Source organism: Lissotriton helveticus, chromosome 1_1, assembly GCF_964261635.1.
Source record: "Lissotriton helveticus chromosome 1_1, aLisHel1.1, whole genome shotgun sequence".
Classification (NCBI taxonomy): Eukaryota; Metazoa; Chordata; class Amphibia; order Caudata; family Salamandridae; genus Lissotriton; species Lissotriton helveticus.
Genome location: NC_136057.1, coordinates 1,178,131,671 through 1,178,157,102, shown reverse-complemented (window position 1 = coordinate 1,178,157,102; position 25,432 = coordinate 1,178,131,671). Strand labels below are relative to the sequence as shown.

General features: G+C 46.2%; 1 protein-coding gene across 3 annotated transcripts in view; it reads left to right on the top strand.

The window, feature by feature from the left end:
* HDAC10 (histone deacetylase 10) overlaps nt 1-25,432 on the top strand; it is a 527,678-nt gene that overhangs the window by 229,746 nt on the left and 272,500 nt on the right. For all 3 annotated transcript variants that reach the window (XM_078656727.1, XM_078656714.1, XM_078656722.1), the window contains exons 10-12: nt 5,255-5,320; nt 15,049-15,108; nt 21,499-21,588. In XM_078656727.1, the coding sequence (XP_078512853.1) occupies nt 5,255-5,320; nt 15,049-15,108; nt 21,499-21,588 (216 nt within the window). The remainder of the gene's footprint in view (nt 1-5,254; nt 5,321-15,048; nt 15,109-21,498; nt 21,589-25,432) is intronic.

The window sequence follows — 25,432 nt, the reverse complement described above, 5'->3', positions numbered from 1 at the left end:
GTCCGACAAAGCATTATTAGTATGAGATGCTTCCACATGACTAATGAAATAAGAGCCGAAGCAGCATGTGCCCTCTGGCACAAAGGATACAACCCCAGCAGTAAGTCTCCACCACTCAGCATGATTGACTATTCAACTGTCCGCTTTTAAATTTGTTTTAGAAATGCAACCATTTTGCATTCATCACCTTTTCAGTTTCTGCAAATAAACATATGTTTTTTATCAAATAGTTTTTCCATTTCGGGCAAACAAAACTGAATTCCCCAAATGTCTTTACTGAAAGAAACATCATTTTCGCCTACGAAATGCCAGTATTCATGTTAGTAAATACGCAGTCACCAGAGATCAGCTTGCCATTTTTATGAAGTGCTCACATGTTCAATTGCTTCAGATGGACAGATCTGCTTCAAATGTATAAGCTTTACAATCACATGCCTTGGATGCTCGCCCTAAAGCCATGGATCCTCTATTATGCAAATAATGGCAGAGGCACCCCTGTACCAAGGCAGGACACCGTAACTATCAAGATGCTCACAGTACACCAGTCAGGCCATTATTATATCAAATTTTGGTTTGTCCTAATCTTGCTTTGTCAATGAGGACTGCCAGTAAGCACAGCTAGCCCAATAATCACCCACGTATGGCAAGGAAAACAGTTAGTATGCCAGCACCACTACTATGGCATGAATGGACACATGTTTTGCCTAGGATGGACCCTGTATAATGGGGAGCCACATACTCTTTTGGTGGTCCGTGATACTAGGCATAGCCTCCAGGAAGCAACCATGTTCATTAAGGAAACTCAAAATGTCAAACACACACAGACACACAAATGTCCAAATATGTATACAAACACAAACGCAATGATGCATGCATAGTGAGGCTCGTAAGTGGATCTCGGCTCTGACTCTAGCTTCTATTCTCCTAAGCTCCTGGGCTCATCATGCACCCACCTCACACGCTTATCTCTGGCTCCTGCAGGCCCACACCTAGGTGACTCCATTTTGGCTCCTGCTGGCACTCTTCTTTCCTGGCCCATCATTCCCACACACAGCATAACTGATAGAGTGGGGCCTGCAATATGTCCAAACTCCTTGTGACTTTGCTAGATTGAGAGGGGAGTAAATAGTCTTATTGTTAGCCTCGTAGGCTAATAGAGTGTGTGTTAGCATGAGACCATACTATTGGTTTGGCTGGCTGTCACTCGAAGGGTCTTGAGATGAGCAGTGCTGTCTTCTGTATTACCCATACACCCTCTGAAAGATGTACTGGGCGAAACCTCGCTTTGGAGAACTACTTCAAGGGTGCTGGTGAGCTACAAATTGCTCTTGAGTTATCTGTTGGAAACTCGTACTCTGGTCACATTGAGTGGAACTTAACTCAAGAAACTATTGTAGTTGCGATTCTGGTGTTGTCTTTTGTACTTGTGACCTATATATTCTCGCTGGAACTGTGAAGCTACACTTGAGAACATTTTCTAAATACAAATTGAAAACTTGTATGTTCTGTAAAATGATTGCGATCTATATAGTGGTCGTATGTACTCTATGATGAAAGTACAACAATAGGAATATCGTGGCCTGAAAATGAACAATATATATGGATTTATTCTATTACTTTATTGGAACATTGCAGCAAGTGTGCACATAAATGCATTGACACAGTCTTCGCCAGTGACCGTAGTCAGTTGTTTGGACTGTGCATGGCGACCGCTTAGCCAGCAATTTCCAACAAGTATTAAACATTTCTTAGACAGTATCCTGTTACTCTTGGATGATTTTTGCAACCAGAATAGTTGTTAACAACTATATAATGCAAAAGGAAACAAAGTGTCTGGTCAGTCTTGCACAGAGCGTACCTGACCCGGACAAGTTAAATCCCGTTTTCCTTGATTTCTACATTTTATGCCCTTGCTGCTGTTCCACCTCAGGCAGATCTTCAGCACATGCTTTGCAGTTGCACCTCTCTGCTGCAATACTGGCGACAAATTCAAGATGCAGCTTTTATTTATTTTATTTATTTATTTGCTTGTATAGCGCAGGAATTCGACCCCCGAAGGGGTATCTCCGCGCTTGTGTTCTTACCAGGGCTATATCCAAATAAAAAACGACCAGGCAGGAAAAAGATATCTACATGGTCAGGAACAAATGAGTCTTTAAGCATTTCCTAAAGTTGGCAAAATTAAGATTTTGCCTAAGGGTGAGACGCAGGGAATTCCAAAGGGTGGGGCCTCTATAAGAGAGAGCTCGACCTTCCTGTCTTTCCTTTTTGATCCGTGGTACTTGGAGCAAAGATTGGGTCTGAGAGAGCAGAGAACGACCTGGCTCATAAGGTCTAAAAATTTCTGATAGGTACTTAGGACCAGTACCAGACAGGCAATTATGAATTGTACATTAACAACCACAGGGGCTGTCCAAAAACCCTGAACCAGGGACAATCAGTTATAACATCAAACAATAGGTTCAGGGAAAGCAAAACCACCTTACTTAGCTGTACGTGGTCTAACTCAGAGGAAAAAAAGGGGAAAGAAAATGGAAGTGAATTAGGAAAAAAGAGGAAAGCCTATAGAACAACGTAATCAGTATCACAAATAATGTTTATTATTTAAAATCAATTAAAATTCAAACTTCAAGCTCAAGACAAACAATGCTAGTGTACATAAAAAACATAACAAAAAACCAGACAAGTGGCACATAGAATCTTTACATAATAAAAGGAACAACATGAACATAAACACAGTGTCCTTAATAAATTTGAGCCACACAGAGGCGTCGACGGCGTTTCGACCGCTGCTTGTTTTAAGCGGTCATCTTCAGGACAAAGAATTTACTTGAGCGTTGAGAATCTGTCAAAGAAGTGAAGAGGACCAATTGTTAATTTATGGTCATCCGCATATAGCTTTGAAGAGTTAGTAAATGGAAAATTCCTTATGGAACTTGCGTGAAGCAATAGCAGCAAGTTATTCAGCCAGCTTAATACTCAATACTGTGGCAGCCGTCACGAATTTACGGCACGTAGCTTGTTCCGAGTATACATACTCGGAACAAGCTACGTGCCGTAAATTAGTACTCGGAACAAGCTACGTGCCGTAAATTCGTGACGGCTGCCACAGTATTGAGTATTAAGCTGGCTGAATAACTTGCTGCAATTGCTTCACGCAAGTTCCATAAGGAATTTTCCATTTACTAACTCTTCAAAGCTATATGCGGATGACCATAAATTAACAATTGGTCCTCTTCACTTCTTTGACAGATTCTCAACGCTCAAGTAAATTCTTTGTCCTGAAGATGACCGCTTAAAACAAGCAGCGGTCGAAACGCCGTCGACGCCTCTGTGTGGCTCAAATTTATTAAGGACACTGTGTTTATGTTCATGTTGTTCCTTTTATTATGTAAAGATTCTATGTGCCACTTGTCTGGTTTTTTGTTATGTTTTTTATGTACACTAGCATTGTTTGTCTTGAGCTTGAAGTTTGAATTTTAATTGATTTTAAATAATAAACATTATTTGTGATACTGATTACGTTGTTCTATAGGCTTTCCTCTTTTTTCCTAATTCACTTCCATTTTCTTTCCCCTTTTTTCTCTGAGTTAGACCACGTACAGCTAAGTAAGGTGGTTTTGCTTTCCCTGAACCTATTGTTTGATGTTATAAATTATGAATTGTACAGCATATCTTGAATTTCACCCTCTGGCGAATAGGCAACCAATGTAATTTGTTCAACAGAGGACGAGAGGGGGATCTAGATGGAACATTCAAGATCAGTCTAGCAGCTGTATTTTGGGCTACCTGTAGCCTACCAAGTTGCTCCTCATTGGCAGAAATAAGCAGCCCATTGCAGTAGTCTAATCTACTGATTACCAATGCCTGGACTAGACTTTTCCTATGGCTATCCGCTAGATAGGGGAACACCCTTCTCAGGAGTCCAATGACCCTAAAACAAGATCCAGTTACTTGATTAACCTGATCTTTGAGTAGCAAAGATTGATCAAGTCGAACCCCCAAGTTTTTTACTATCTCTTTAGGACAAGGGACAGAGCCTAAGTCGGGGGGCCACCACTCAGGTGACCATAAGAGCGGGGCCTCTCCGAAAAGCATGACCTCCGTCTTGCCCACATTACATTGCAGGCAATTGGAGGTCATCCAATGGGATACAGCTCTCATCCCTGCAGCGAAGGAGTTTTTGACTGCTGGCGTCATTGTCTGCTCTGTATCCTCGCTGCAGCACTTGCTCCCACACTCCCCTGCTGCCAATCCTGTCTCTGCTCTCATGCTGGAAAGCCGCATCAGGATTGGCCAGAGCGCAGTAAATTTGCCATCCCCGAGAGACTGGGAGCCTGTGCTTGCTGTCAGCAACACAGCTGCGTTGGAGACCTCTCAGTGCGCATGTCGGTTTGGAAGTCCTGAGACGGCTGGCCAAACTGACATGGACACTGACTGCCCTTTGAACCTGAAAAATATAACGACAATAAACCTGTTTTTTTATCGTTTTATTTTTCAAGTTTTGAGGCTGGCAGGGGGGGGCGATGATCCACCGCCATAGTAGAGGAGCCGCCACTGATTGCTACACTTTTTTCTAATTCACAAAACCGGTATAAATAGCATGCCTGGAATGCCACACCAAATGCAGGTTTCCAGACATTCCATTTCAGCTGTCATGTGGCATTTTTAGGCTGCCTATTCCCCCTCTGTGGAGCTGTACATAGCGTTCAATTGCGCACGGTTGGAGTGGCAACCGAACGTGCAAATCCACATTTTGTTTTTGTTTTATTCACCACGGGGAAAACTTTTTTCCCTGTTGGGAAGGCCTTTCAACTAAACTAAAAATGCAGAGGCAATTCTTTTTCCTTTACAATCTGGAAAGGGAATTCCTCCTCTCTGACCAGTTCCAGTGTTTGAAGGCGTTCGTTTTCATATTGTTAATGGTCACAAACAAACGTGTGTGGGCATTCACAAACTTTGCAAAGACTACCATGACTTAGTCCTTCCCAGCCCTTGTGTGGGATTTTCTACCGTGGATTTCTTCACTCATGACATAAGTGCACAGCGGTGAAACCATTTACACCTGCATTGAATTCTTCTGTGAATTTCTGACAGAAATAAATGAAGGCATTCAGTTGTGAATCATGTCCATTCTTCACACTAAATTCTATCGCCAGGAGATTGAGTGTACTGTATATGTCATTTTAATATGTTATTCTACTGACTATAATGTTTTGTTTTTTTACCTCCTTTTTTGATTTTTGTTTCGCAGGTCGGGATGGGAAATGCAGATTATATTGCGGCGTTTTTGCACGTGTTTCTTCCGATTGCCTTTGAGGTACTTTAAATTGAGTGAACTGGAAACATTATGTAGTGTGTGGACAGCGCGGTGTGCACATAACAGAGTTCTAGTTACGAGAGGGTAAAGAACATAAGAACAATATTTTGAGACTAATATTATGGAAGAGTGCCTTTGCGGAACTGTGCTTCTCGTGGTTTGCTTTTGAGCACGCCTTAATGGTAACCTTGCTTTGTAAACTATAAAGGTTGGGGGGGTGGGGTGTCTGTATATATTTTTTATGTTTACTTAAAAATTCCTAATGTTTGTAAATGCATTAAATATTGGGAACTAAACACGAAAAATTATTATAAATTTAAATCTCAGAGGTGAATGTTGGGGATAATGTATTTACATGTTTTTCGTAATGTCACTGTTTTTGCCTGTGTTTCTTGTGGCTTCAAGCATTTTCAATATTCCATTCTGGCAGGTTGGTGGTAGACCTGATACACAGTTGTGTGCATAGAAATGACAAACAGCTAATCTTACTAGATATTACTTCTTAGATGATGATTCTCTAACTTTGGCTTCACTCCAGGTTATTATTTTCTTCCCTTAAGGCCAATGGAAATTGCTTGTATCTTCAAGATTTTTGATATGTTGTGTATGTTTGTAAAGCAGACTCCTAGCAATTAGGTAAGTGCAGAGATAAAGGGGCTGACGGAGCACGCCAGAGAATATAAAGAAGACCACTGTGTTTTTAGTTGTTTCCTAAATATCAGCAAATCTGTTTTTAGACCTAGGGCAAAAAGAACATTGTTCAACAGGCCAGGGGCCAAAATGCAGTTCTTTCACGACGGCAATGGGTTACCCTGATGAATCCGTGTTTCAGAACTCAGTGCTCCCCTAGAGCGGTAGGACTTCATAGCTTCTAGAAGGAATGACCGGCTCTTTCCACGAATAATCCAATACACCGCTCACAGAATTTTAAATTGTATCATGGCTGTTAACCGCAGCTGGTGAAGATTTCTCTGTAGAAGAGACATGTGCCTTCCAGTGCCAGGGCCCAAGCAAGCTGCCACATTATGAACGATCTGCAAAATGCCCAGACAAACATGGAGCATTGCCATAACCTTTCTAGGATCCTACAACAGAAGCGACCATAGTCTTAAGCCCTTCAGGAGTGAAGCAAGGTGCAACAGCATTACACAGCACCTTTATTGTCCAGCAGGAAGCTATGTTTCTCACACATCTTTATGAGTGCACTGCAAGGGCCCATGCTAAGATAAAAAATGTGTTACCCAGGGTGTCCTTGTTTACCCGTGCCACGAAAGCTCAGATGTTTTTACTTCTAGGTTCTAGCCATTTTATAACCATCCAACCAATAGTTGTGTTCATCAGAATCCTGCAACCACCCAATCCTAGAAGGGCCCAGACGGCTTGCCCTAAGACTGGCTTTCATTGTAGCAGAATAAGAAGCTGAAAGCATGTGAGAGAGGGGAAGGGGTGGGGGCTAAGCAGAAGAAAGAACAATGCTGACCCAAACAAGACCAAGGCAGAGAGGAAAGGAAACAACGTCCTGCCTAAGGATTCTGAATGCAGCCAAGGAAAGTTAATTAGATAACACAAAAAATAAAATAAAAAGGTAATCATCCTTTCTAAACGTAAAACTCTGTAATACAATGTAGCAAAAAATAAAAACCGAGAGCAGCCAAGGATCTTCCCATCATTGAAATGAAAAATGGTGACGGACAAAGAAAATTAGCACATCCTCTCATGCATTCAGGGCACTGCTACTTCTAGTGTTTCTTAGAAGCTTTGTTAACTTCAGCCATACAGTTGCCTGTCTGATTGGAAGGAAGGAAGGAGGAAGGACGGGTGATGGGTAGCATGATCTGTTCTTAGAGCCCAACTGACTTGTGGCAACTGCTACAGTATTGTCACAATGAGCTTGATGGAGTGTAATGTAGGGACAGATGAGTTTGAGTTCAATAATGTAGGCATGCAAGGTTCAGAGGCAAGACTAAACAACAATACATTGATGTGGAGTCTCACAACTTATGAGGAAGAAGATGTAGCGATCTGTGGGTGTCTTGCATGAGGGCCAGAGTTGTGCCTCCGTCGTAGTGCAGCACAGGAAGCATAGAGGTAGAGGGAATCACATTTTTGTACTTAAATGATTGGTGGCAGTTGTGTTACGCTACATACCAGGACATACCAGGACTGAGTGCAGTAGAGGTTTATAGCTCTGGTGGTGATGATAAAGTCCTTGGTTTGGAAACAAGTACATTTTTATTGACCCTCCAAGGCACAGTGGTCATGAATATTTCAAATAAGGGGAGGATGCAAGTGTGTGTAAGTTTCCCAGTTTATGCCACAGAGATTAAAGCCTTCAAGTTGCAGTTTGGGGTTTCTGCCCATCATTTTCTGTTGGGCAAAGATTGTCTCTGGGTCGAGTGAGTCATAGTTTTTTTGGAAAGAAAGTAAGTCCGACTCCATGTAGTGTTTGTTGGGGCGATGCACAGGACCTTGAAACTGATTATTCTCGTTAGAGGAAGGCAGTGCACAGCGTCCACTGCTGGGGAAATGTGCTCCAGGGCTGCAGTTGTCGAAAATGTTTAGCTTTGGGTTCTGAATACTTAAGAGTCACGCAAACGGTAAGTGTGTGCTTCATGGTAGAGAGAGTTGACATATAGTCCAATCTTAAGAGCAAAAGTCTGATAGCTGCATGTAACCGACAAAGAAAGTCACGCCTGATCAGTCTTTAATGATGGAATTAAGCTTAGCAACAATGTGGATCCGGGAGCTGTATGATGACTACAGACACTCTTTCTTAAGATGACCGAGGTGACGGGTGCCCAGCTTAATATTCTTTGAAATTGAGGGCTTCTCAATAATTAAACAATAGATTTTTTGCCATCCTGCCAATGATTTTCAGATAATTGTGGGTCGCCCAGTCTAGATGAGACAGCATCCAGGTGCTAAGCGGACAGATTGAAGCAGCAGTTTAAGGATGATCTGCATGTTGACAGCATGATTATAGTAGGTATGGGTGAAGGATTCCTCGGCAAGATCTCACTCGGATCAAGAGTGAATTGAAGGAGACTCTGATCAGAAAGTGCTGCTGGAAATAGCTCAGTCATTCCAGCCAGAGGCAGGCTCTTTAAACAACACTAAAATCACCAGGAGCATAGAAGAAAGACAGTGAATTCAGTATGTGCCGAAAGTTGCTAAGTACAGGTAATGTAAACCTGCATGATGGTTCGGCTGGTTTGCAGCTCCCCCCTTTCCTCCTGAGGTCAGCCTGTGTGCTTTGATAAGGTGTTTGCCAGTTATTCGAAATAATTGACAAAGCAGACGCTTTAGGGCTCAAACAGATGCTGTGATGTCACATTGGCTTGCATGTCGCAAAAGAGCAAATATTTTCGGTTTTACAATAGCCCCCAAAGCCAACGTGGTGGCATACTCAAAACAGTCGAACCCAACTTGAAACAATATGCCCTGGTTTGGCAATGGGAAGGCAAGCATACACATATAAATTATCCATAGTGGCATATGGATAACAAAAATGTAAAGAACAAGAAATTTCAAAGAAGCAAACTACACTATGCTTGAACTCGTTTTTTCCTCATTTTTAGGGATCGACCTCTGCCAATGCGCTTGCACACTGCAGATGTCAAGACATATTGGGGCTTAACCAGAGCTTAACCAAACGGGCGATTTGATGCTGTACCCATGAAAAAAGCGCGTGCACGCATCAAAGCCACCAGCCTGCCTCCCACAAGCTTCCCCCAGCGTGCACTCTGGCATTTCTCCTCCCCTAATTATTCACTGTCCACGGCCGGCCGGCACATCAAAGTCTGCTGCTCCCCGTGCGTCTCGTCACCCTTACTCTTCCCTTCTTGCCTCTTCCCGCCCCCCCTCCCCACCACAGCAATGCAGAGGGCTTGTTTTTCTTATGTTAACTTCTACTTCGCTTTTATTAGGGCTCGTTTCTTATGTTAACTTCTACTTCGCTTTTATTTTTTTTATGTTTTCTTTCCCGGACACGCGTCGTTCTTCACGCGGTCACCGAGCGCATCTCTTCGCCCCTCCTCGGATAGTGCAAGCGGTGCCGTGTGAGGCTGTGCGTAACAGGCGTGGGAGGAAGCAGAACTCGGACGGAGAAAAGCCAGCCTAAAATATAAACCAGGCAGACCACGCGGAATCCCGCCTTCTAGAGATCATTGAAATGGCAGTGTTATGTATTCCTTGCTATAAGTAGATGTAAGCAGCCAAGTAAGTGATTCTTTAGAAAGTGTGTGTAGGTGCGCCGGAGAGGGACTTAAACACTAGCTCTATTCTTAGCTTTTATTGTTACCTCCCTTTTCCTCATCTGTTTTTCGGTACTTTCCTGCACCCCAAATCGGCATGCTTGCTACAGTTTATTGTTTACTGATTTTTTTTTTTGCGTCCTCCAGAATGCTGCAACCTGGCGGACTCCTCCGTCCACAGATCGCAGCCACAGCTCGTCCGAACTTCGTCAGTTTGTCCTTCCAGCCAGCCGCGGGTGTGCCTCTTCCCCAAGCTAGAACCGCCTCCGATTCCAACAAATGAATCCGGTTTTCAAACGTTACTGCCTGTAAACGATTTTTTGTTATTTTAACGTCGTTTTGGTTACTGCAGTCCGTCCCCCCATCCAAAACGCGTTTGCTGTAAATATAAAAGCAGGAAGCTGTTTAGTCTTTATTTGTTCCCAGCCGTCTGGGAAATCCACTTGTCTGTTTACTTTTAAATTATTTTTGGATGTATAATTTATTTATTAACGGGGTCTCCCGTGAGACTGTCCGCAATCAATGTTTTTAACAATACAGAACATTTGTATATATTTTCCATATGATGAGCGAGGCCACACATCTCATTGAAAGTGACTCGAATCGCTACACCCATCATATTTAGGATTATTTTCTTGCAGGACAATTTGTGCAAAAGTAATAGAATAAAATACCCGCTATTTGTCCACAGTAATACAAAATACTCTATACTGGAAAACAGAAAAATATGATACGCTATGGTATAGACAGAGTTTTATTTGTTTTTTGGGATCGGAAAATACACTTAAATCGGTTGACTAATACATCAATTTATCTGCAATTATTTGGTGTCAGACTAATGGTTTCAGTCCCTTTTTGTCTTTTGGCTTTGCTGGTGGCTATTTTTCTCACCCAGCCCGATTTGTGACGCAGGGGTGAAATACACGTCTAGATTTTTTTTTATAGCAGGCCGCAAAAAGAAAAACGTTTAAATACTTTATTGACATTCGTAGTCACTCGGTTCATCGCTGTGTGGAGGATCTTTGCTCTGTGCACTCCAGGGGATCTCCGCATTTGGTTAGGGAGCAGGCACTCGTCTCCAGTGTTTGTAGGTCCTCATAGTATCACATTGGCCTGCCCGAGCCGCCTGCCTCCGAGAGCTTCACTTCAAAGGGATCCCCCGCCCACTGCTTGACACTTCACGGCCGCCAGGCCGTGTCTCGCATTTCTCCCCCCCCTCCTCCCCACAGCAATGCCAAGAGCTTGTTACATTCCTTGTTGACAGCTGGCTCTGGACCTTTGACCTCAGAGTGAGTTGAATGATAAGGAGAGGAGAGACACTACATCCCCCACTGTCCTGCCGTTATGCAAAGAGCGGTCACTAAATTGTATTTTCCAGTCCTGTGCATTACTTCACTGCTGCATCTAGATTTAAAAGGTTTGCTTGTCTTTTAAGCGTCGCAAATAAAAATGCATCTGGTCCACTCAAGTTTCCAGTTGGAGGTCACAAGGTTGGAAATAATTTTAAAATGGGAGTTAAAATGCGAGCCACATCTTCCTCTGCAGCACAGACAGCTTTCTTTGTGGCTCCTCTTACATCACCTACTGCGCTCTGAAGCTAAAACATTGTGTTTCTCATGCCAGACTACTTTTGCGCATAATGTTTGCTTGTCTTATGCTCACATCACGCATCACGCATCACAAATAAAGAGCCGTTTTAAGGCACTGGATCCCCCACTCCATCCATCCATCCATCCCCCCACTCCATCCATCCATCCATCCACCCCCACTCCATCCATCCATCCATCCATCCCCCCACTCCATCCATCCATCCCCCCACTCCATCCATCCATCCCCCCACTCCATCCATCCACCCCCCCACTCCATCCATCCATCCCCCCACTCCATCCATCCATCCCCCACTCCATCCATCCCCCACTCCATCCACCCACTCCATCCATCCATCCCCCACTCCATCCATCCATCCCCCCACTCCATCCATCCATCCCCCCACTCCATCCATCCCCCACTCCATCCATCCCCCCACTCCATCCCCCCACTCCACCCCCCCCACTCCATCCATCCATCCCCCACTCCATCCATCCATCACCCACTCCATCCATCCATCACCCACTCCATCCATCCATCCCCCCACTCCATCCATCCATCCCCCCACTCCATCCATCCATCCCCCCACTCCATCCATCCATCCATCCCCTTCATCCATCCCCTTCATCCATCCCCCACTCCATCCATCCCCCCACTCCATCCATCCACCCCCCCACTCCATCCATCCACCCCCCCACTCCATCCATCCCCCCACTCCATCCATCCATCCCCCCACTCCATCCATCCATCCATCCCCCCACTCCATCCATCCATCCCCCCACTCCATCCATCCATCCATCCCCCCACTCCATCCATCCATCCATCCCCTTCATCCATCCCCCACTCCATCCATCCCCCCACTCCATCCATCCCCCCACTCCATCCATCCCCCCACTCCATCCATCCCCCCACTCCATCCATCCATCCCCCCACTCCATCCATCCATCCCCCCACTCCATCCATCCATCCCCCCACTCCATCCATCCATCCCCCCACTCCATCCATCCATCCCCCACTCCATCCACCCACTCCATCCATCCATCCACCCACTCCATCCATCCATCCACCCACTCCATCCATCCATCCCCCCACTCCATCCATCCATCCCCCACTCCATCCATCCATCCCCCACTCCATCCACCCACTCCATCCATCCATCCCCCCACTCCATCCATCCATCCCCCCACTCCATCCATCCACCCCCCACTCCATCCATCCACCCCCCACTCCATCCATCCATCCCCCCACTCATCCCACTACATCCATCCATCCCCCCACTCATCCATCCATCCATCCATCCCATTCCATCCTCCCATCCCCCACTCCATCCATCCCACCCCCACCCCCACTCCATCCATCCCACTCCATCCATCCCACTCCATCCATCCCACTCCATCCATCCATCCATCCCACTCCATCCATCCATCCATCCCCTCCATCCATCCATCCCCTCCATCCATCCATCCCCTCCATCCATCCCCCCACTCCATCCATCCATCCCCTCCATCCATCCATCCCCTCCATCCATCCATCCCCTCCATCCATCCATCCCCTCCATCCATCCATCCCCCCACTCCATCCATCCCCCACTCCATCCACCCCCCCACTCCATCCATCCCACTCCATCCATCCATCCCACTCCATCCATCCATCCCACTCCATCCATCCATCCATCCATCCATCCCCCCACTCCATCCATCCCACTCCATCCATCCATCCATCTCACTCCATCCATCCATCCATCCCCCCACTCCATCCATCCCCCCACTCCATCCATCCCCCCACTCTATCCATCCACCCACTCCATCCATCCACCCACTCCATCCACCCACTCCATCCATCCCCCACTCCATCCATCCATCACCCACTCCATCCATCCATCCCCCCACTCCATCCATCCATCCCCCCACTCCATCCATCCATCCCCCCACTCCATCCATCCATCCCCCCACTCCATCCATCCATCCCCCCACTCCATCCATCCATCCATCCATCCCCCCACTCCATCCATCTATCCATCCCCCCACTCCATCCATCCCCCACTCCATCCATCCCCCCACTCCATCCATCCCCCCACTCCATCCATCCCCCCACTCCATCCATCCCACTCCATCCATCCATCCCACTCCATCCATCCATCCCACTCCATCCATCCATCCCACTCCATCCATCCATCCCACTCCATCCATCCATCCCACTCCATCCATCCATCCCACTCCATCCATCCATCCCACTCCATCCATTCATCCCCCCACTCCATCCATCCATCCCCCCACTCCATCCATCCCCCCCCCACTCCATCCATCCATCCCCCCACTCCATCCATCCATCCCACTCCATCCATCCATCCCACTCCATCCCCCCCACTCCATCCATCCATCCCACTCCATCCATCCCCCCACTCCATCCATCCATCCATCCCCCCACTCCATCCATCCATCCATCCCCCCACTCCATCCATCCATCCATCCCCCCACTCCATCCATCCATCCATCCCCCCACTCCATCCATCCATCCATCCCCCCACTCCATCCATCCATCCATCCCCCCACTCCATCCATCCATCCATCCATCCCCCCACTCCATCCATCCATCCATCCCCCCACTCCATCCATCCCCCCACTCCATCCATCCCCCCACTCCAGCCATCCATCCATCCCACTCCATCCATTCCCCCGACTCCATCCATCCCTCCCCTGCCCCACACTCCATCCCTCCCCTGCCCCACACTCCATCTCTCCCCTGCCCCACCCTCCATCCCTCGCCCACACTCCATCCCTCGCCCTCTTGCCCTGCCTCTATCTTTCGCCCTCCCTCCCTCTATCTATCTATCGCCCTCACTATCCATCGCATCACCACAGCATCACTCAGGGGCACCACAACATCACTATGCGCTACCACAGCATCACTCGTCGCCGCCACATCATTCAGAGCCACCACAGCATCAATCTGTGCAACCATCCAACAACTGATTCAAATATGTTCTCTCAATGTTTCAAACTTTATTACAAATGTCACAAAAAAAGTTTCACTTCTGTTCTTGTATTTTCATCACAATAAAATACACTAAACATAATCTTCCAAAAAGTTATTTGCAAAAGTTTAAGCTATTGCCATTATAAATTACAATAACTTTTATTTAAGTATTAAATATTGAAAAAAATACAACCCATTGTTATTTTTAATATTAATACTTCTAAGTCATGTAAATACAACACATATTGCGTTACCAATGCTATAGGTGTCACGTTTGCAAAAGTTAACACCATTGGCATTGTAAATGTCAAAGTTATTAATTTCGCTATTTTCAAAACAAAAACATACATAAAAAAATTGTTATTTACAATACTAATACCTCTAACTTTACTAATGCGAGCCCTATTGCATTGCAAATGCTTGTTTTATTCCACCATTCTGACTGATTGCTTTGGCTGTCTTACTGGCTATGTTAATGTATTCCTGTGCCTTTCAGTCTCTGCATAAACCTCCAAATGTGCTCTTTTTCGTTACAGTGCCTTATTCTCAAATCCTACAGTGTACTCCATAATCATGCAGCTGCTTTCCTCTTCTCATCTGAATATTTGCAAATCCAAAGCTGTCTTGCTGCACATTTTGAATGGTGTTTTCACAATTGCTCTACTACTTTAGTACGTGTACCCCATCACAATCCCCGCTTTAGCCTGACCCATAATGCCTCTGCCTTTCAGTCGTGCCGGGGAATGTCAGCGACATGATCATACAAGAGGGGTTTTACAGGACACTACTCTAAGACGAGTATATTATTAGTAGGATGTGAAGATCTACAATGTATTTAATGATCCCCTTTGTACTGTGAGCCTGTGTTTTGTAATTGCATTCACGCTAAATCTTGTTTTCTTCTGCTCACAGTTTAATCCTGAACTGGTTCTGATTTCATCTGGATATGACTCGGCAATTGGTGATCCTGAAGTAAGCAAACCCGATATTTGTTTTTTATTTCTAGTTCTTGATTCTGAGTACAGAAGTAAAATATGGAAGGTAAGTTACAAAACCCACTTCCACTGCTGAGAACATAACCTGTGGCAAATTCTGTGTCATAACAATTTGCTTTAATGTTTAATGGTTTCCTGGTGTCTTATTCAGAGACCCACTTTGAAGCCTTTGTCGATGCATTTAACTCAGCAAAATAAGAAGCCAATTCAAGAGTAAGAAGTGAAGTTCTAAAAAGGTCACACATTTAAATCTAATTTCTGATTAACATTAAACTTTTTCAGTGAATTAACTGTGACAGAAGTCTTGTAGCTGGCAACCATGATGATGTGTTCACATTAATTGATCAGTTGGGCCGCTAGGATTTTAGAGGTACTCTGAGCCAGTTTTTTTTACTTCAAAGACTAAAAGTGCCAGTGCATCTGTGAGGAGAGGAAAAGATAGCTGTGCTTTGTAGTCCAAACTATCTTTTGACTTATGCATTTAAGCCTTTAATGAGCTGATTTCTGATCACTCCATTGCAGAGTATTTCCATAGTTGATTCAGTGCAAGATGAGTGTTTTTACCTCTTGGGCAAGAGTACTTTGGAAATGCATTTGCTTTTAGCACAGTAGTTTTATTCTACTTAGGGAAGTACACAAGATGGACATTGAGGTCCGTATTAACTTGCTGGACCCCATGTGTGTTTTATGGGTATTCGCCATATGTTTTGGATTAATTCTCTTTGTCTAGTATATGTAAACTGAAGATTGCATGGATCGCTAAAGACTTAACTAATAATCTTATGGAGATTTATTTATTTATATATTCAAAGTTTTATATAGCGCGAACAAGATCTTTACAGATATCAGAGCGCTTCACAGTAACAGGGGGGGAGTGGGCAACAGGAGGGTGACTAAACATATTATTGGGTACAGTATAGTAAACGATAGTATAATCGGGTAGCAGTCATGTGCTGATAAGATACCAGTAAACACTCAGACAATAAAATAAGGTGGTGCATAGTCTTTGATCCAGCTACAGTAGAGATCAGGAGATACCAATAAACATTCAAGATAGACATTAGTGTAAGACGGTGCAGAGTCTTTGATCCAACTGCAGAAGAGATCAGGAGAGCTCAGGCTATAGGGATATCCATATCACTACTTAGAGTTACAGAGAATAGTGGGTAGGGGCAGCAAGGGGGAGATTCAACAAACTACTGTGCACAGTGTAGTAATAGGTAGTAAGTGAATAGCATAATAGGATCGCAATCACGTATGAATAAGAAACCATTGGACCATCAAGTAACCAATGTTACAAAGGCGGTGCAAAGACTCTGATCAACAGCAATAAAGTTCAGGTGAACTTGGCCATAAGGATGGCTTTCACTTCTTTCTTGAAAAATGCAGTGGAGGAGATGAGCCTTGTTTCAGGAGGGAGTGCATTCCAGATCATGGGTGCCATTCCTGAGAAGGAGCGTTTGTAGGTTTTTTCCTTACGGAATCTGCGAGGTTTCAGGAGCAGATATTTTGTACTTCTATTGGATCTCGAGCCTCCTGATATAGACAACTTTTGAGTGAGGTAGTTGGGACTGGTTTAGACCGGGCTCAGGGCCGCTTGCACAAAGACTTCAAAGGACTTCAAAGACTTTTCTGTGTATAAGAAGGGGCTGTGTCCCCTTCCAAAATGTTCTTGTTTCTGACTTGTATCTGCCAGGGGCGTGCTGCTGCTTGGGGTCAGGGGAATCCCTGAGCCCTGACCAGCCCCTGGACACCTGATGGCCTTTCCTGGACTCCTGGGGGACCCCTCTGCCCTGCCTGGGCTGATGGGGGGACTTGGCTTTGCCCCCCTGGGAAGCTCTGGGACCTTTGCAGCATGGAGAAGCTGCATTTTCCTGTGGAAGCGCTTGGTCTGCTGTTCTAGCGCTAGGAGCGCTGTGGATTGTGCTCTAGCGCTAAAAAGCGCTTTATTTTTGTTCTAGCGCTGGAAGCACTGCCTTTTGGCTCATTGCGCTGGAAAGCGCTTTTGTGCTTCGCCGGTACCCACCCGGCATCTGGCCGGTAAAAGAAATCAGCCCCCGCCTGCCTGCCTAAGGAGAAGGGCCGCTGCGCTGCCCGCAGCGACCCGGAAGTGGTCGGCCGGCCGGCCAATCCCAGCGCGGCCGGCCGGAAGTGCCCGCCCCCGCAGCCCAGGGGGAAGGGAGAAGAAGGCGCCCGAGTGATGGCGGGCGGTGCCGCCGGTGCGGGGCTCCCATTGCTGTGGGAGAGCCCCGTAGGCACCAGCCAGCCGTGAGGAGAGAGCGGAGGGGGCGCGGGGCACATTGTCGGTGCCCGCCCCCGCCGCCAGTGAAGCCGAGGAGAGAAGAGCGGCCTGCAGAGACGAGCGGAGGGGGCGCGAGGCACATTGCCGGTGCCTGCCCCCACCGCGAGGCTCCCCGACTGGAGGGAGCACCCCACGGAGTCCCGCCAAGAACAGCCCGGTGAGTGAACGGGGCTGGGGGCTCCGTGATGTTGCTGGCAATGGCGGTGGAGGCACAAGGTAAAGAGCGGTCCCGTGCGGCAGTGGGCCGCTCCCGCATAGAGATGGTGGTGCGGGAAGGGCGGCCCCGGTTGGCAGCGGGTCGCCCCAACGTGGGTTGGAGCCCCAGAAAGGCTATGGGGCATTGCGTGTTTTGAGCCCAGCGAGGCTCCAACGACGGGCGCATTTTGTGTTCTTTGAGCCCAAGAGGCTCACAGCGCCCCATTTCTGCTGAGGAGCCCATGAGTGGCTCAGAAGCGCCGCATTTGTAGGGGGAGCCTAGATAGGCTCCGGGGACAATTTTAGTAGAGGGGGCGCCGGGGCACAATGCCGGTGCCCGCCCCCTCCAGCCTGCAAGTGTATGTTTAGCTCCCAGAGAGGCTCAAAGGCCCATTGATCTCGAGCCCAGAGAGGCTCAAGGGGGCACCGTTGTTTTAAGGGCCTGTGTGGCTCCAACGTTGGGCACCTGTCATGCCAGAGCCTGTGTGGCTCCAACGTGGACATAGGTGTTTGTAGAGCCTGTGTGGCTCCAGCGTGGCGCAGTTTGCGCTGAGGGCCAGTGAGGGCCCCGGCGCAGTTTTTCCCCGGCTGCCCAGCAATTAGTGGGCAGCCGCACCGTTTAGGTCTGGGATGTTCCCAGGTGCCCAGCAAGTAGTGGGCACCTGCACCGTTTAGGCGCAATTTCAGGAGAGAGTCCCTGTGTGGGACAGAGAGGGCACCGTGGTGCCAGGCCTTCACAGCTGCACAGCACTTCGTGCCAGCTGCTACGTTTAGGCTTTCTTTTCTTGAGACTGGCGCTGCATGGCAGCGCGCCCTGACATTGAGACTCAGGGCGTTTTAGCCCCAACAAGGCCAGTTGGCCTAGGGACTGCCACAGGTGGTGGCTTATGTGAGTTTTTGCGCAATTGTATGGTTATTGCACCTCTGAATGTATTCTCTTGCATCATGTGTTATTCCTGCACCTCTGAATGTTTTTAGACATCATGTGATTCTTGCGCTACTGTATTATTCTGGTACCTCTGAATGTATTTTTATTGCATCATGTGCTTTATTATTGACACCGCTGAATGTGTAGGTTTATGCATTATGTGTTTTTCTTCACTACTCCTGAATGTATACTTATGCATCATGAGTAATGTGTTTTTGCTTAGACCCCTAAATGCTGTGTGATACTTAGGTGGTTGTTCTTTTTAGTACAGGTGGTCCTAGTGAGGTCCTGGTCCCCTGCGTGACAGTCTCCTAAGGGTTTAGGGTTGCGTAGGTGGTACTTACCTGTCCCCAGTAGTTACTGGATGTGATCTATAACTGTTACTTTGTGTTACAGTGATTTTATATACTTTTATTCTAATTTCTGACAAGTATTTCTATTTCTAAAAGTGCTGATTATGACAGTGGCCCATGTGGCCCTGTCCTGTGTAAATAATCGCATGTGAATATTGCCCGTGCCAATTGGCACAATGTATATGTGTGATTCTATCTGATATGGCTTGACAATACAAAAGTTATTTTAATATAACCTTGTGTGGAGTTCCTTTTGTGGTGTGCCTAGGATGTTGTTGCTGTTGTGCGCTGGCGCAAATGCTTAACACATTGCCTCCGAGTTTAGCCTAGACTGCTCGTGCCAAGCTACCTAGAGGGTGAGCAGGGGTTATCTTGGCGTGTGACTTCCTTGCCCTGACTAGAATGGTGGTTTCTGCCTGGCTTTGGCGTCAGCATTAGCATACCAGAAATAGCCAGTTCTAACATTGGTTTAGATTAGACTGTTTTATTCTGCTTAGTCTTGCTTTAATTTTATATGGTTCTTTATATTCGTTTTTTATAAACAACACAACAACATATCTGACAGTTGCAATTGAAATATAATCTGGCACAATTCTGATTGACTAGCATCTCACAAATGTATATTTTTACATTCTGTAATCCAGAGTAAAGTAGAGCCCAATAGAATTGCAAAGACTTTTAAGTAATATCAGATTGAAAATGTTCCAGCCAAGGCCCCCATATTCTCTTGTACGATTTGGGCATCCTCTGGATTGGCAAAGTGGTTCTTCTGTCTTTGATCACCAGCACATACGCCTCTTGTATAGGAGCTGTCTCTGACCACCAGTGTTTAGCTAGATCTCTTTTTTCCAAGAGCTTACACAAGTACACCAAGATAGCTGTCTCCTAAGCCCCAAGTCTCTTCCAACGCCCGCTAACAGTATATTTTTGGGTGAAAAAACAATGGCTTATCATGTCACTTTGGATAATGTGTGGAGAACTTTGTCAGTATACTTCAGTTATTTGGCATTGTCATTTCAAATGAATAAAATCTCCCATTTCCATCTGGCACCTAGTGAAATTGGGGATTGTGCTCTTCCATTCTCCGTAGCTGCCCGGGTGTGAAATACGCCTATGTAAGTATTTAAATGGCACCAGTAATCGAAATGAAATAGCCTGTTCACAGGGTGTGAATAATGTATTCCTCTAATGGGCATCGTCTACAGTGCCCAGGTCCTCCTCCCACTATGCATCTCAGGGCTGATAAATTGTATGGAGAATTATTGATAACGGAGCCATATGGTCTCGAGACTCCACTCTGATTTAGGTTTCATCCATCCATCATTAATTGAGCCTTTAGGGGGCTATATTTCATAAGTACAGGATACATCATGTGCATGCCTGACCTGGATTTATATTTATAAAACTGTGATTTATGAACCTAGTTTGCTTCCTGCAGTGAAGCAAATGTCATCCTGCCACACCCATCCCATATATCACTTCGCGTTAGCCCAATGTGATGGTCCTGGTTTCATATTAAACAGGTGTGAGATTGTTACAAGGCCCTGATCGTAGCTGTTCCATGCTCTCGCCACTGCCCTTTTGTTTTCGTGTGCTGATCAGCTCAAGAGTACACGTTCTTCCTCAAAGACTGCGTGAACATATTCAAAGGATTGGACGTGGGACACCATGAGCCGATCCACCATCTGTCTCGAAAAAGGGAGCATAAATGGAAATGTAGTCACATTCTTCCCAGGTCTGGAATGGATGAATGACTCCTATGTTTGCAAGCCCTCTGGCACTTTTGACTTATTGAATCCTGACCACAGTGGAATAGGAGTTAAGTGCAGTGAATGTGACTGAAAGGTTCCGTAACCCCATCATCAGGACTGTTTGTCTGCTGTGAAAATATGAATATGCTGGTCACGGGGCTTCCTACACCTTGGATACGCCATATGACTCCTTTTGGAGCACCATTACTACCAACATGCCACTATAATTATCATGGAGCTCTTTTTTTTTTCTTTTCTTCAAACTTCTGTTCATTGAAATGTTATGCATCATACAACCGAGCACGGAGCCTCAAAAAGTCTCCTGCAAACCCCCCCAATGCTAAAGAGAACAGTATTATATCGCTTGTCTCAAACCTTCCCCAAAACAACATAACAATTTTACAACAATTATAACTTCCAATCCCACCCTCTCCCTCCCCTGTGGTGGAGATGATCTAGCTATCTTATCCTTGCTCCTCGCTTGATCCCGGTGTGTGGTGTGATCTCTTCCCTTGTGGGCTCTAGATAGCCCCCTACATCCTGTCAGTAGGTGTTATCTGAGTTCTCTCCTAAAAGGGACCTAGAACTGAAGTAAGTGTAGTTCCCTCAGGTTAGGTGGGCACACCGCCAGCTGTAGACCCTTTGTGAGATAGGACACCAAGGGTTCCCCATCTGTAATCAAAATTCTATTTTTGATGGAAATATAGCAAACTCTGTGTATGAGATTGTATTATTTAAAAATCCTCTTTATTAACTACCAGCAACATAATTTACAGCTATAGGGAGAACTGTGAATATGAACTACTCTTTTAATTATAATTTCTGTGTTTGATTTCAGGGTTGCATGTGTGCTACTCCAGAGTGTTTCTCCCATCTTACAAATTTCCTCATGCAGTTAGCTAATGGAAAATGTTGCGCGGTCCTGGAGGTAAGAATTGACCATTATTTCTTGCAGGTACACAAAGACATCTCTTTGTATATATGATTCTCTGTTTGATTTTTATTAAATCTATGCAAAGCGTAAAATACACAAGAGATCAGACCGAACGTTGGCGGACACCACAGATCGCAGGGGCAGTTTAGAGTGAACGGTTCCGTATTGTAGTCTGTTGTTTTCTATTAGTCAATGCAGCTTAGTGCTCTCTCCCCCAAAAGCACACACAGATCTCTAGGACCTGCAATAGTCTGTGATGATTGATAGTTTTAAGAGCCACCAATAAATTAAGAGGTACCAGAAGAGACACAACGCTATCATAGCATGTAGTGGATATCAGCAAGGTCTTTGAGAGCCTGTTTCAGTGCTGCATCCACAATGAAAGGAGATTACTTTCTTAAATGTTTGTTGGACGGTATGACTTGACATTTCTCAAGAAAATATTCTAATCAAGGAAGATTTGATACAGACTGCAAAGTATTCCGACTGTTTGGATTTGCTTGTGGATCTTAAGACAATACATGTTGGTGTGTCAAGGTCCGTTCCCTTCTAGAACTTTTAACAAGTCGGCACCATAGATTAGAAAATAGCCCGTTTTTTTAGGTGACATGTCTTTCCTAAGTCCCAAAGGAACTTTATTAGGTTAGCTTTGGTTATGTAGGACAAGTTCATCCAAAGTTTGGTTGCATAGTAAATGTAAATGTGTGTATACTTGTAAAGCGCACTGCCGCCCCATCTCGGGGGAATCCTGGCGCTGTATACCGCTGTGGAACCCATTCTGACTTTCCCTGTGAGATGCCCCCTCCAGGGCACCCCCAAGGTGAAGTCAGGCATCCCAGCGCTGTTGGGGCCATTGTGGAGATTAAGCAAGCTAGTGCCCAGAGTTGCAGAGTGGGACCCATGATTAGAGTAGGCACCGAAGCGAGAATTATCGAGTCCGCGGACATTGAGCCCAACACCATGCCGCATCGGGAATTGAATCCTGGTCCCGGGCCTGACCTCTGCTTCAGGGTCTGCCGCTTCTAACCAGTGAGCAACACTTCTCATAGTGTCTAAGGATTGGTTGCCATTTGGCCACAAGAGCGAGCCACCACAATGTAGTACTCCCAGGAGTCCTTCTGCATACACAGGTCACACTGCAACCCTACCTTTCCAAAATGGTGACAACATTAATTTCACAGGAATTCAAGACATGGGAAATAGATATGGGAAAGGTCAACTAAATTGAGCTGCTCCAGACTCAGGAGAACCACAAAGGACCCAAGCGAGCATAGCAAAAGGCTTACTAGTCTATCAGCTAATTGGGATGTCTTGCCTTTCCTGATTGTTAAAAACGCTCAGTCTGGTGTTACTGCCCAGAGACTGCCAGCAGCCATGGGAGGTCTTGGTGAGTGGTCTCCCAAGCTGAAGTGATAGAGGCGGTGTAACCGTGGAAGACTGTAGAGAGGTTGCATGCAACCAGCCTGTGCAGTGCTCTTCCTGGCAGTCCGTTAATGCAGGCTCAGTGGTGTTAGGTGAGTAAGTTCGGGCGATGAGCTGCAGGGGATCCTTGCACCTAGGTACTGCTGATGCTTTTCTATGCCTTGCCCTGGTTGCTACATACCCTGGGGTGTGCATATTGGTGAGGTACGCAATCATAGCATGTGAGGAAATGCAGTAACGTTTCAATAATAAGATGTCAACCACCGTCACAGACCAACACCATTTCAGGGCACGTGGTTAGACAGGCAAACTAAGGGGGAGGAGGGTAACTATTTTTTTATACAACTTGTGAAAACAAAAGTGGATGAAATGACCATATCATGTAACACTACAGTTGCGTCTGTAAAATAGGCAAATTGCAGAACTGCACACTCTCACTTAAAGGTGATTCTTCCATTTGAAATACTGATGCCTGGTATCAGAACCCCCTTCAGAGGCACACAGGGGCCACTGGGACCAACTGTGATAGTTAACACCTTTTACTCCTGATGTCCTGCGGTCTGTCCTTCTATGGATCATGCTCAACTGGGTCAAGTAGCCCTTCTGCAAGTGTCTCTCATGGTAGCTGTGGACTAGCAGTCAAATACTCCCTCGGGGGGAGGGGAGGAGGATTGATACAGGGTAGTGAAAACTACTCCTAACTCAAAGTGCACTCAGTAATGTCTAAAAATCAGTTTCCTGTCAAATACTTAGTTTTAAGTGTAAGAAGAAGTATTTCATTTCTAACTCTACACATTCAAAGAAATAATGACATTCTGTAAGCAACAACACAATCCCCCCACGTTTGGGGTTCTAGTATTTATGTGGCAAATCCCGGTCACACTCTTGTGTTTGCAATGTGATCGAGGGTATTCCCGTTTCACAGTGGCCGTATTTAGCGATTGCTCACTAGTAGGCCTTACTCAAGAGTCCCCTGTGACTATTTTGTTTTTATGAAATAGTCAGAAGTGTCTATGGTATCACATCACCTTTAACAGTGATTTCCCTGGCCCAGACAGGCCAGTTTCACGTGTTACCCGCTCCAACAGCACAGAAGCATTCAGCATTTCAGCGGGATACTCAACGGCAGGCACTTGAGCTCTAATCCTGTTCTGCGGAGTCAGGCTACTCGCAATACATGCAGCAGCACCAGGCAGCTCAGGCTCTCTACTGAGCAGCGCTGTTGGCTTCAGCAGTGATCGAAGATGCTCTCAGCTTTCGTCGTCCGGGTAAGTTCAGTTGCCTTTAAGGCTCACTCAAGTCTAGGTGCTTTGTCACACAGTCACTTCTACGGTGGCCACCTCTGGCATACAAAGTCACTGCAATGAGTCGGTAAGGGCTTGGCACTCCCCACACAGCTACGGGGTCACTGCAATGAGGAGTTATGGGCTTGGCTCTCTCCACATGGCACTTGATGCACGGCTTAGTCCTTGGCGGCCCTCTCTTCACATACAGGAGTCGCCGTAGTACTCCTGCTCACGGGAATCCTCTTGGTAGGGTTCTCTATTGGACCTCGCTCCTTCCAGCGCTCTCCTCTTCCTCACAGGGCACATTGGTCTTCGCAAGCAGGCATGTGCTGATGCTCCAAGCTCCAGAGCAGATGGTCTTGGTTTCCCTGGGTGATGTCTCCTCACCCAGCTGAAAACAAATGCAGGCCTTGACCCCCAGTTATGGTCACAGGCAGAGAAGTCTTGCAGAGCTTCCCCTTCTCACACAGCCCATCCGGCTGCTTGGATCAAAACACATTTTGGGGTCTCGACCTCCCCTTCTTATAGCCCACCTCCAGTGACCAAATGTAATTTAGGCCCTGGATCTTTGAAGTTTTTTGTTGGTGTTCTGCCATTTTTGCGGTGTACACTTTTCTATTTCTTCTTCCTCTTGAAAGTCTGTGTGTCACAGCTGGAGAGATTCGGAAGCTAATGTTCCCACACACAGACCATGGGAGTATCGAGAGTTCACACCTGAATGTCAGCCACAGTGATATGGGCATCAAAAGGTTAGTTCCCGGCTCCCAGCCCTACTCTTTATGATTCTCCTATCAGCCCCATCTACTTCCTGAGACATGTCCAGGCCCTTTCCTTGTGATCAATGGCTGAATCATACAGCACCTTTTTAAGTGTAAAGGGGAGTCTATCTTTCCCTTTCTCCAGCGTGTCCCACCCAGCTCACATGAATGCAGCAATACCCAAATTTGTCTGGGGAATTCATCTATTTCTCATGTCTTCACCAGACAGGCCTGGGCTACCCCAAATGGAACCCGGGGTCATCCATGTAATGTGCCATTGTGGACTTATTTGGCAGTCGGAGTACAAACACAGCACACATTCTGTCCAGCCCTGTCCTGTCCTTGAATAGTGCCACCCCAGGTGCACATACA